At 39.4% G+C, this 12967-nt stretch overlaps 1 protein-coding gene across 1 annotated transcript in view; it reads right to left on the bottom strand.

Moving 5' to 3' along the window:
• apba2b (amyloid beta (A4) precursor protein-binding, family A, member 2b) overlaps nucleotides 1-12967 on the bottom strand; it is a 67969-nt gene that overhangs the window by 5675 nt on the left and 49327 nt on the right. Inside the window, exons 7-10 of the mRNA XM_019359507.2 lie at nucleotides 9638-9673; nucleotides 7120-7206; nucleotides 1876-2061; nucleotides 631-783 (exon numbers count right to left, since the gene is read on the bottom strand). Of these exons, the coding sequence (XP_019215052.1) occupies nucleotides 631-783; nucleotides 1876-2061; nucleotides 7120-7206; nucleotides 9638-9673 (462 nt within the window). The remainder of the gene's footprint in view (nucleotides 1-630; nucleotides 784-1875; nucleotides 2062-7119; nucleotides 7207-9637; nucleotides 9674-12967) is intronic.

A 12967-nucleotide genomic window follows, 5' to 3' on the forward strand; every position in this document is an offset into this window, starting at 1 on the left:
CACTTTGGTTGAATATGTATGTAAACAACAAAGAACTACCAATAATTTATCTGTATTGATTTATCACATCCATGTTTGACTTTACAGGCCTTTTCAGATTCAGCTTTTGCTCATCCTCCAGTACTGTCATAATGCTGGATACGTTTTCCTGTTTCAGACCAGCTGATACTACTCATCTACACACGAAGCCTCAAGACATGACTTTATTCTTGGAACAGTTAGTAAGGTGGGGAAGCTTTAGTACTTCAAGAAAGCCCAGGTTCCTCATCACTGTAAATTACTCATGTGCCCCTAATACAGCAGCTGGGTGATGGTGCCCCTGCAGCCTCTGTGCTCATAAACCAGTAAACGTTTCACAGTTTGTAATTCACCAAAAGCCTCCAGCAATGTTTTCAGGGCACGGCATTAGCTAAAGCAAAAAATGCTACAGCGAAAATAAGCTCGATCTGACACTGTTGGAGTAGATTTTACTGTACCATCTGCCTCTTAATCTAATTAGCTAACAGCAACTATAGTAGTACATTTCTCTAACAGCCCTGCAGCCCCAGTGTGATTTGTCCCACATGCAAAGTCTTTCACTGTTTATTCCCAGTTCTTCCTTCGGAGGTATATACATCTTCAGTTCAGTGGAGTGATGAGTTCATCATTGTACATTTCCTGGGTGTTGATGATGTCACTGTACTCCTTCTGACTCAGGTCCTCGGGGTTAATGCCATTGGCTCTCAGGAACTCCTGGTAAGCTACGCTGAAAGCCTGGCCGATGGACTGAGCAATAAGCTGGGCCTGCAGACAGAAATGTCAAGCTGTAAACAAAAGCAAACCCAGGAGCATATAAATAACAACACAGGGAGCTAAGGGCATCAACCAGTAGTGGAATAAATATAAAGGCGTTTAAGTTTCTACTGAGTTTCTCTGTCATAAGCTATATTTCGCCACTAAGAAAACAGACAACTTTCCTGTTTCCTGCTCTCTCATTCAGGTGAAATCAAGGTTAATGAAGCCAACAGACAGCAATAATAAACCTTGTATACATTTGAATGATATAACCATACTTCCTCTGTTTAATTGAAATCTATACTTGCATATAAATCCCTCTTTGCAGACAGTAATGGCCCCAAGTCCCACCATGAACTAGTTATGTACAACAATAAAAAAAAGAAGAAGAAGAAGAAGAAGAAAAGACAGGAATCAGCACATACAGCCAGTGGAACCACAATAACACAAACTGTTTATAAGCTGATGGATGAGCGGCTGAATGGTTCCATTATAACTCTGGGCGGCCTTTAAAGCCTGGCAGCAAAATTAGATGAGGAGGCTGCAGATTGGAGCCCAGCCTTTATACTGACTGGCACAGAAACTGAGTCGTTGGCTCCTCTGCGCAACATTGTTCATGTTGCCAGCTCCTGCTGAATCTGCTTCAACGAGGAAAGCAAATCAAAATCAAAAGTGCCCAGCCAATTTACATCATTTCACATCACTGGGCTCCCCTAAGTGATTACTGCAGGGTGCCCCAAAAAATGTTTCTAGAACTTCTTTATATTAGCGACAGCATTTGAGATAATTTAGTAAACACTAAATTCAGGGGAAAAAAAGGCAAGAAAACTGTGTCTCGGAGTCAAACTGTGGAAGTTAAAAAGCAGCGAGAAGTGGGAAGCTGAAATATTTTCTGACACTCACATAGCACTTGAAACGCAATCGCAAGTGTCATCTTCACTATCTTTAGATGTTAAAGGATCTGCCAAATGAGAACTCTTACATAATGACAAAAAAATAACATCTGTCATCTGTGTACCCACTCTCTTGAGACGATTCTCCCATAAACACATAGAGGCACAGTGGGTTTGTCATTTGGAAAACTCTTTAAGAGCTGCTTACATCCTCAGACTCAAAGACGTGGCATATCATTTTGTACTGCTTCTTTGCCTCGGGCGCTCCGGGTGTAGTTTCAATGCAGTCCTGCGAGGCTGTGCGTGGCATCCGGCGTCTTGCCATCAGGACGACAATGTTCCCAATGTCGGCAATGTAGGATATAGTGCGGAGTGCGTTGTCCATCATCGTTTCCTGTTGGGATGTCAACCAAAATCACATGTTTTAATTATGCTCTGCATTAGAACACAGGTTCTGTTGTTCTGTTTCTGAGTTTATAAGGTAATGATACATGTATGACAGCAATCTTTTTGTTTCTTTTTTGTCACTTTCTTGCTGCTGTTGGTTTAACACTACCTGCTCAGCATGAATGCCACTCTTGTTTTGTTGTTGTATTGAGAGTTATCTACCTATCTATCTATCCTTTGCTATGGTTGTTATGACTGCATGCAGTAGCAGTGTGAAAGCAGAAATGATTCTGAATTTGTGGGCTTTTCCTTTTCATTTTTAATATTAATATCTGAAAAGACTATTTGAAAAAGGAGGAACGTTGCCTCTGGGTCTGAAAAGTGAACCTGCATTTTTTTCCAAAGGTCACCAGGGGGCAACTCTAGTTGCAGAAAGTTAGGTGTCTCTGGTTTGTTTGGCCTTTTGCTAATGACATTGCTGCCTTTAACTAACATTGGACAGATTATAAGTGATCCACTAAATGTCTAAGTCACGGTTCGATCGTGTATCAAAGGGTAACTTTATTTATACATTATATGTTTCCTTATGAGCTGAATTTAGGCTGCAAATATATTTTTTAATAATTTTATACTCCTCAAACTTAAAAATAAGTGCCTTTTCTGAAAACTTGGGACATGCTGGGATGTATATTACTTATATGCCCGTGAAATTGTTGACATCAACTACGCAAGAATTAATTTTTTTTTATCTTACAGAGCAGTTTGTCAGCACAGCAAAAAAAAAAAAGTGGAGCTGAAACGAGAAAGCAGAGAAGAGGGCACGGTGAGTATAATGCTAGGACTTTGGATTTAAGTGGTACTGTCAAAGACTTGCTGAGCGTAAAGCATTGTTACCACTATTATTGTTCCATGTTTATATACATTACAGTTGCCTTCATATTACTTTAACAAAGTCAAATCTATTTTGGGCTTGTGGTAGACTAGTCGAAGAAGACAGTTTGAGTTAGATAAATGTGTCTGTTTCCCGACTGTGGCTGCTGTCCATGGTGCTGATCAAAACTGGGAATTATCTGAACTACCTGATATTGGTGAGTATTGGTCAATATTATTTTGGTACTTAAACAGTCTGCCTGTGTAAAAAAAAAAAAAATCCCCCTTGGGGTCAATCACAGACTTGCTATGTCACGCTCACAGTGTCAATATTTAATTGCCAATAATACTGTTTTCACTGCCATACTGACACAATGCCGTCTATCCATCAAGCTGGATTGCAGAGGAGCTAGAGTCCATCCAGTCTCGACACAATGCACACGCAATATGAAATTAATCCTCCCCAACTACTGTTTTTAAAACTAGTTGCAGTAAACAACATACTTAAAGAGAAAACACACACCCATGTACAACGAATCCATGCAGAAACCCAAAGAAAAAGCGGAAAACGTCTCCGCATTTACACATTTTAACTGACAAAAAGCTTTACGGAAATGAGCTTTTTCCTGCTAATACATTTGAAAAGCAGTAACAGTTACTACTAATTATCCTGTTTCTGACAGCAGCTGGTTTCCTTTGATTATTAATATTTGAAAATTAAAGAACCACTGAGCAGCATATTTGTTTCCTCTCATTATCAAAACTGCATTATTCATTTCGGGGTGAGAAGTGAGATGAAAGTATCGCTGACAGAGAACAAACATGCCTACTTTTGATTGAATTCAAGCCTGCTGTATAATCTGATTATAGCTCGATGACATCCCAGCACACAACACTGAGTAGATTTTCATCTGAGAGCAATGAACAGGTGCACGAAAAACTAAGAGCATTCATGTTAATTAAAAAAAAATTGTTTGTTAAGTCAGCCTAATAATTGTCTTGGGTTATAATGTATGAGGAAAAGCTGGACTCTAGACATGAACCTGTGGATTTGCTGAGAGGAGCATGCATTTGTTCATTGATGTTTTATGGTAAGATGCTAAATTTAATTTCAGTTACTTAACGTCATTAACTATGAGCTGACTTTTATTACATCAGCCTAATAAATGCTGTTGTTCCAGCCCACCTTTGGAGTTGTTCTTATTATGAATCAATGTCAGGAACCCCATGTAAGCTACATTGAGCTTTTACATGCACAAAAAAGGCTTTTATTCAAAATCTGGGACCAGTGGCAACCAGATGGAAAAATGAGAGGAAGATAGACACCGCATTGCAGCACGTTATTTTCTACCAGGCGGCTGCCCACACACACACACACACACACACACACACACATGCATGCACACACAAACACACTCAATTCTGACACTGCTCAGATGGCCAGGCAGCAGCTAAGCCTGAAATACTGCCAATGAATCATCTATCGCATATACATTTAACTGTTACTGTGAGCACAAGGCTCTATTCATGATCTCTAGAACGGCAAATCTCCCGGAAGTGTAGCGCTTCCATCAAAGCACTACACCTCCTGTGAAGACTAGTGCGGCTGCTTCACAACACAGCTTGCTGTAAAGCTAAAAGGCAAGTTTCTGTAAGTGTGCAGAGAGGGGGTTTCATGTAAAAACTTGAATGTGGAGAAACACGACAGATAAAATCAGACTTCCAGGCGAATTTTTGACTTTTTGTCTAGTTTCAGAGGGATTGATGACTGAAGATAATTTAGTCTATATTATACCTTTAGGTATTTTTGAAGGTTGGAGGTGGAATAACTCTTCCTGATTTAACACTTACACAAATTCAGCAAATATCTCCTTACAGTCTACTAAATGTCAGTTATGGACAAAACACAACTAACAGCTGGGCATGTTTGTGCTTGTAAACAAGACAGAGGGAGACGGGATGGGGGAAAGGAGCAGAACAAGAGGGACAGCTGAACATAATCACATTGTCAAGAAGGTGAGATGGCGGAGAAACAGCCAAAGAGGAAAAGGTCAGAAGAATCAAAACTGAGAAAGAAAGGCTATGATCAGAAAAGGATAAAGAGCTGCTTCACCATCTGTGAGGCTTTCAGGTGCAGAGACCTCAGAGCTTAAATGTATGAGGATAAGAGCAGAGGTTTCTCTGCTTCTTCTTGATGGATGGTGAAAATGAAATTTTCTGTTCCACAGAAAAAAACTACTTGTAAAATATATACAGTCCTGCAAAAAATGTATTTTTGTACCCTCCACCAAAAGCTAAGTATGACGTGACTTATTTGCTTGACCTGTAGTAGCAATAATCTCAAGTATTTGTTTTCTATATGACATTATCAGTCTCTCACATCAATGTGGAGGAATTTCGGCCCACTCTTTTATAATTTTGTTTCTGTTGCGTGAGGTTTGTGGGTATTTGTTTATGGAAAGCTCTCTTAAGGTCCCGTCACGGCATTTCAATCAAGTTGAGGTCTGGACTTTGACTGGGCCATTGCAACAACTTGATTCTTCTTTTTTTTCAAGCAATGCTGTTGCAGATTTCCCGAGATGCTTGGGATCATTGTCCTGTTTTACAACCCAGTTTAGGCCAAGCTGTAGCTGTTGTACAGATGGCCTCACATTTGACTCTAGAGTACTTTATAATACATGTTCATGGTTGAAGGTTCAGGAGGTTGTTTGGCTGCAAAACAAGCTCGAATCATCACCCCTTCACCACTGTGCTTGTTGCTATGACGTGCTTATGCTGACATGCTATTATAGGTTATCACCAAATGCGGTGCTGTGCATTATGACCAAACGTCTCAGTTTTGGTGCTGTCTATTCAAAGGACATTGTTCTAGAGGACTTGTGGCTTGTTCAGATACAACTTTGCAACCCTACATTGTGCTGCCATGTTGTTTTTAGAGAGAAGTTGCTTTCTGCTAGCAACCCTTCCAAATAACCTGTTCAGTTTTTTTCTAATTTTACTGCTATGAATTTGAACATTTCACTTGTTATCTCAGGCCTTTAGGGTCCTTTAGATGTTACTCTTGTGTTTTTTGCAATTTCTCTGAGCATTCCAGGTCTGACCTTCATGTGAATTTGCTGGGACAACTGTGTATGTATGTATGTTTTCCATGTAATCTTTGTTAGTGTAGAATGATGGACTAATTTGTTTGAAAAGCCTTATAATCCACTCCTGGGAAGAATGTTTGGCTTTTTGTGTTACCATACATCTCAATCTCAATGAGCTAGACTCACACACTGCCAAAACTTTATATATATAAAACTTTATAGCCTTTTATAGAGGTCATCAAACTTCTCGATGATCAATCAATCAAGTCCATTTGACTATTGGGACCTGGCTATGGACGGAATAATGCTGTATTCAGTTTTTCACAGGACTGCATAGTGTCTTATGAAGGCTTTATTTTGCTTTGTGGAGCTGGTGTGCTGGGACGTGTTAGCGCTACAGAAGCATGTATAGCAACAGTTTGCTAGCACACTACCTAGCTAACACTGATTGAATTACTTGCTTTGTGGTCATTTGTTGTATCACTGATTTTTACACTTAATTTTTACATTTATCTTTAGTTAACCTTTGAATCCTTGTACTATGTAGCTACACTAAAGTCAAAAAAAGGTGAGCTTGGTAATGCTAATTCTTTTATTGAGTGCTAAACAACAAACCGGAGATCTCTTCCTAGCCACTGTAGTTTTGTATGTTGTGTTTAGGATGCTGTGTTTATGTGCTTCTTGCTTTTTCTGTACAGCTAATACTATTCATCATTGTGTCATTAACTTTGCTGTGTGCATCCATGAAGTCTGGGGTCCGAACTTCTGAAGGACCACTTTGTTGTGACATTAAAGTAAAGGCAGTGCTGCACAGATGATCCTGCACCATTTTTTTTCTTTTGGCTTTGCAGAATCTATTTTTAGCCACGGTCAAAAAGAATTCACACAGTGACGTCATGAGATTAAACAAACAACAATCAGAGCTGGGGCAGCTGTAGGATGCAGCTGGTGTCAGCAGTTATTTAATTGTCAAAACAACAGCAGCTGTTGTTTTGACAATTATGACATAACATCATTCCCCTGAGGCGTTGACTCATAATTTCTGGGAAAACAACTTTTGTTCTCACAGGTGAAAAATCATACTTTTAACAGAAACATGGAGCACTTACCTGTGAGTCTGCGTTGAGGACTTTGATCCTCTGGGTGGAGATAAACAGATCAACCTCGGTAAGGGTTTGGGCGTCTCCATCTGCGCTCTGAAGCAACATACAGACAGAAGAGTTGGTTAAATCACCTGCGTCTGGCTGTTTAAGATATTTGTGTCAAGCCTGACTGTTCATTGTGCACACAGCTGTCTGAATAGTGTCTGTTTTAAATGTGGGAATGCCTTTTTTTAATTGCCAAAACTCATGCATGTACAGCTTAGTGCCCAGTTAGAAAAGTCCTTGTTACATGGACATGTTACTGAGTCTAGAGGTGAGGTGGCAAAGGAAGAAAAAGAAAGTGTTTGGCAGTAGCGTTAGTTTGCATCAATAGTCCTGGCACGAGGATGGGCGAGCTGGCAGGGAAACAAGAAACAGCTTAACACTAAACCCCTACCAGCTGGCTGTTACACCAGTGAGAGTAATGCAGCCTCAGCACACAACAAGCTTGTGCACATCTCCCTCTAATCACTCTGTGCAGAAATCTAATAGAACTACACTTGTTTTAGTTGAATTAAAACTGTCTTATGTACTTAAATAAGGCAATCTCGTAGAGAAATAAAACACGTGGTTACAATTTGTTTCAAGCAATAAACGGTAAACCTTTCTTGGGGGGTGGGGGGGACTGTGACCTGTCATTAGTTCATCATTTTCTGTCCATATCCAGTATCAGAAAATACAATGAATAGTAATTAATTTCCTTTAGGGTACAAACTAGTTTTTGCAAACACAAACTGTGGCTGGCATGTGATTTACATTTGCCTGCATTTGGCCTTGAGGTAGAAGATTTTTCTGTTCAATATGTCATGCTTTATTTCCTTGTCCGGTCTTGGTATGTGTGAGGAAGCTACGTCAGCTGGCTCGCTGACCTTTTTATAGAAATCTTGCAAACCCTTTAAGCTTCAGATTCTTTGGTTAGAAAGAAGAAATGACTCTGACTCTTACACATGATTAAAGCCAGTTATATCACTTTAATGACTAAAATGATTATAGAGTTTTGAACCTATGGTAGAAAAATACATAAATATTTTTCATCTCTGGAACTTCTTATGCTTTTCCTTATTTTTTGTTATATTTATACTGTAACAGTGTCAGACTAAATCTGACAGACAAAATCTTCAGGCTTCAGATCTAAACACTTCAGAAACTATTGGTTACTATTGGTCTGTACTGTGTCTTGGAGACACACATAATATGGTCAGTTCGGACACAAAGCTTGGGTTGGAAGCACAGCAGCCCTACCCACCTGCTGTTCAAACCTTCTGTTTAAGAAGGCTAGCCAATCAGCATTAAGTCTTAATGGGATAGAAGCTTCAGACACAGAATAACTGACGGGATATCCCCTTATTATAAATTCATGATAATAACTCATGTCAATAACACGTTATGCTATTTTGTTTCAGTGGTTGTTTAGTCTAATATAAAAGCAACCTTGTTTCCATATAAGGAAAATAAATATTCTAGGTAAACAAAGCACTCTTTAGCCCCTACAATAGTAAATGTTAATGTTGTCTATAGGCAATGCTTATCTTGTATATACAGGAATGTGATTTAGTCACTAAAGTGATCTCTTTCGCATTTTTCTGATGCAACATAATATTCACTCGGTTCAATTTATCCTAATTATTTTACGTCAGAAATCGGCAAAAGGGTCACTGAATGAGTCACAGTACGAGACGTGCAAAACATACAAAAACACATTAAATATAACCCCTGATGTCTCAGTACAATAGAAAATTAACTCTAACCCTACAGTATGTTTTGGAGAATAACAATATGTACGAATAACAATATGACTGGAAATAAAAGAAAAAAAATAGTCTCTAATGTGTGTGCGTGGGATGTATTTGCATCACATTTATTTCAGTTATTTCTTTGTTCTTTCCATATACAGTGCTTGACAATTTTTTTAGCCCACCACCCAGTCTAAGTGACAGTACTGGTTATAACCCAAAGGATTTGAATGCTTCTGTAATGGTTAATCCTGCAGTATGCGCAAGCTCTTTAATCGAAATCATATTTCTAATACTAAAAAACAAAAAACTGAAAAACACAGTGAAGCACATCATTTAATTTTGATTAAAATCCTAAATTACAGTTATTAACTTGCATTCCTGAACAAAAACATTAGTTTGACTGTTATGCTTGAATAATTTATGGCTTCTCAGATAAGTGGGCTGGCTCAAATTTGGCTATAAAAAATGACTCACTTTGGTATTGGCCTAATAAATAACAATATAATTGTTAGTTTTAAAGAGTTCTACAATATTTCTGCAGATACAGATACAGATTTCTTTTTCCGCAGACAGAAAGACAGAGATAAACCTGACACAGATTTGCTGAACTCAGTGCATGAACATTCAAGTGTTTGAGACACAAATGGAAGAGGATACACAGACAGGCAAATATGAAGTAAAAACATAAAAGGTGAGAGTGGAAGCAAAGTGGCCAAAGGGTCTTTCTTTTTGTTCCGTTTATTACACACCGCCTTTTTCTTGATTTTGGCAGCCTTCTGTACCCTCTGGCAGGCAGGCAGGCAGGTAGGCAGGCAGGCAGGCAGGCAGGCGTTGGGACGGGACGGGACAAGGTCAGCAGATACAGGAGCACAAAAAACAGGAGGAAGAGGAGGAGGAAATAAAGAAGGTAAATAAAAGAAGGTAAGACAGTAAAGCCCCAAACCAAACGGCAGGTGCGCTGTCGCTGCTCTCACAAACAGGAAGAGTGACAGAAAGAAAGAGAGCGAGAGAGGAGTGTGTTTGTTGAGAAAGCGTTTCACACAGCCATATTGGTTATCACAACAGCAATTACAGACGCTAATAATTGCTTCTTTTTTTTAAAAAAACAACTCAAAAGCGTGTAGACATGGACTGACACTGTTCCTGCATTCTTCACAAAGCTTTTTAAGGTACTGTGCTGAACAAAGCATTTAATCAACACACAGACAAACTCAGATCAAACGCACGGGCACTGCTCTTACCGACTTTCACGTTTACGACACAGTGTAAATGCTGCTAGCAGAAAAGACATGCTGGAAAAAACAATCAGCAACGCACACAGAGAACGGGGGCGATAAGCCCTGTGCAAGGATTTCAACTCTCTGCTTTGGGTCTGTTTGGCTTTTGGGTTGTTGTTTTTTTCAAGGTCAAGTCACTGTGTTTGGAATTAAAGAGCTTAGCTAATATGGAGACAGTTTTACTGAGCTAATGGGTGTGATTAGTTCATCAGTAATACTGTTCATGTAGTGGGCTCTAACAGTTGACCTTAGATAACTAATCTTTAGGAGGACTCTTAGCTCTCGGTAATCTTTCAATTTATCCCCTCCGTATAAGGTTCAAGCCGAGCTGCTGGCCTTCCTTCCATCTACCATCGACCAGAGGAAATTATCTTGACATTACATTTTCGAGTGCAGGACTGGATGTTTGCCTGAGCCACTGCTGCAAAGCTGTAACCACCAACACAGTATTAATAACAGCCCCAGAGGGAAGCGTCTTTTTCCAGCTTTCAATCTGTAAAGTTTCCTCTTCTGTGATCGGCTCTCAAGAAGACAAACATCTGAAGCATTCAGCAACACCTACTGCTCTGCTGACGAGGAGCAGGGGGGGGGGGGGTGAAAATAGTGAAAGGGAATGGGGGGGGGAAGCTTCATAAATATTACATCAAACAGCGAGTGAACATCATGGCACAAAGATCTGCATAAACAGCCTACACAGCTCTGCTGCAGTTTACCTGCCATACTTCTTTTTGCTCAGTTCAGCACCACAGGGTGTGAACCTGTGCTTTACTATACTACGCAGATGGGTTGATGTGAGGCAAAAATACAAATGTGGCTGTAATGTACTCTAGTCAACTTGTTTTTATTTAAATAGCACATATTTATACATATTTATAAAGAACAGGACACGAGGTTCTTTCTATGTGTGGTTTGCGTTAAGCCGAAGGTCTCCAATTCAGTGTTTAAGGTTGGTTGCTGTAGTGCTATTCATTTGGTTCACAAGGGATAAATGAATTATATAATGAAGGGCCAATCGAGGGAGATCAGTGAGAGATAACGGCTGATTTGCTGCAGTCGGTTGGAGAAGACTTTGTGCAGGCGGACAACTGTGTGTGGCAAAGAGCGAGTGATAAAAGTGCACATGGACAGTCATGCCAGCAACACAGTTCTGTAAATTGCACTTCATGGTTGCAATGATGACATTGTGGGCAATGTTTACAGCAGCTCTGCCTGTTCAACCAAGGTCCCAGTTCCTAGCCTGTGAACAGACTTCATTCTTTAGTGAAATCTGCTGATTGAATGACACATTTAATTAACACGCTATAAGAGACCTTTGTGTCAGTCATGTCTTCACTTCTTGAAAAGCGGTTTAGGGATGGAAGCTGGGTAAGGATGCAGGGGGTAGGACTCCCTTGCAGTACCTGCTCTATTCACACGCAGGCTTTGTAGTGTGGAGCTGGCAGAATGAAGTCTGTTTAATGTTGAGTCTGACTGATCTGGACACATGCTGGTCTATCACATACTGCCTCTCCAGGTGATGCCTCGAAAAACTCAGGCCTTCGGGGCATGTGTGAAACCCACTGTAACTCTTTCAGAAAGACTGGCTGACAACACTGAAGATTCAACTTTTTAAATAGATATTCTATTAAAAATAACTAAAGGAAACCAAGTAAGCATTCATTAGGTAGCTTTTCCAAAATTTGTACTATCATAAACAAATATACACCCATTAACTTTTGTATTGACGTTTCCACATTACATTTTTTTCATATTAACACTTATACATTTCTAGCAATGCTCAGGAACATTTTGATATGTATTAATATTTTTGCACTGCTAACTCTCAACCCCAAGCTAATCTGAAGAACACAACAATAAAGATAGGGCTGAGCGCTATGCGACATAATTAGTGTTCTGTTGTAACCCTTTATAGGGCAAGGAAGCTTAAATGCTAACTAAATGTTAATTTAAACTGACATCAAAACCGGCCTTCCCATGCCTCACTGTGAAGTTGTAAAACTACATGGATAAAACAGAGAGAATGAGGAGGAGCTTCTTCCACCAGGCTATTCGGGCCCTGAACCAGGTGTAGGACTGGACGCTCACACATCACTGCACTGCATGCACTCTGTTTATTTGCACACTTCTTATACTTTCTTTTGTAAATGGTTATTTGCACATTCATTTTACTGTAAATTTCTGGGTTAAAATCTGTAAATATTGTAGTAATCTGTAAATCTCTAAATCTTACTGTCATTTAATGGTCGGACATTGCACAGCAATAAGCATTTCACCACATGTCGTACTGTGTATGGTTGTGTGTGTGACAAATAAAATTTGAATTTGGATTTCTCCTAACCGATCAGCAAAGATCCGACTATGTGACGAATGGGGATGTTATTGCATCTGACCAATCAGCAGTGCCGGCCTGGAATGTTTCAAACTGCAGTGCTCTTCCTGAATTTGGGGAATTGGGTTTATTAGCACAAGACATGAGGAGTCCATTTTTAGACATACACCAGTCTAGTGAACCATACTTGTGTTATCTCTAAAATGAATCCTTATCATAAATGAAGGACAGTAGTAGTCAGTAACATATTAGATGTTACCACAGTGAGAAATTTAACTCACTCAAGCTATAGATGATAACATATGTGATTTTGTTCGTTTATGACCTTATAGCACTTTTTAGTATACTTAAAGATTGCGTATATTGGTGTTCATTTTTACTGTGAATGTTATTTACTGTTAAAATCAATTTAGTAATTCAGTGATGGGGATTTATTTCATTTTGATTCAGCGACATATAAAAGACTAAGGGCT

This window comes from Oreochromis niloticus, linkage group LG1, assembly GCF_001858045.2.
Source record: "Oreochromis niloticus isolate F11D_XX linkage group LG1, O_niloticus_UMD_NMBU, whole genome shotgun sequence".
NCBI classification, from domain to species: Eukaryota; Metazoa; Chordata; class Actinopteri; order Cichliformes; family Cichlidae; genus Oreochromis; species Oreochromis niloticus.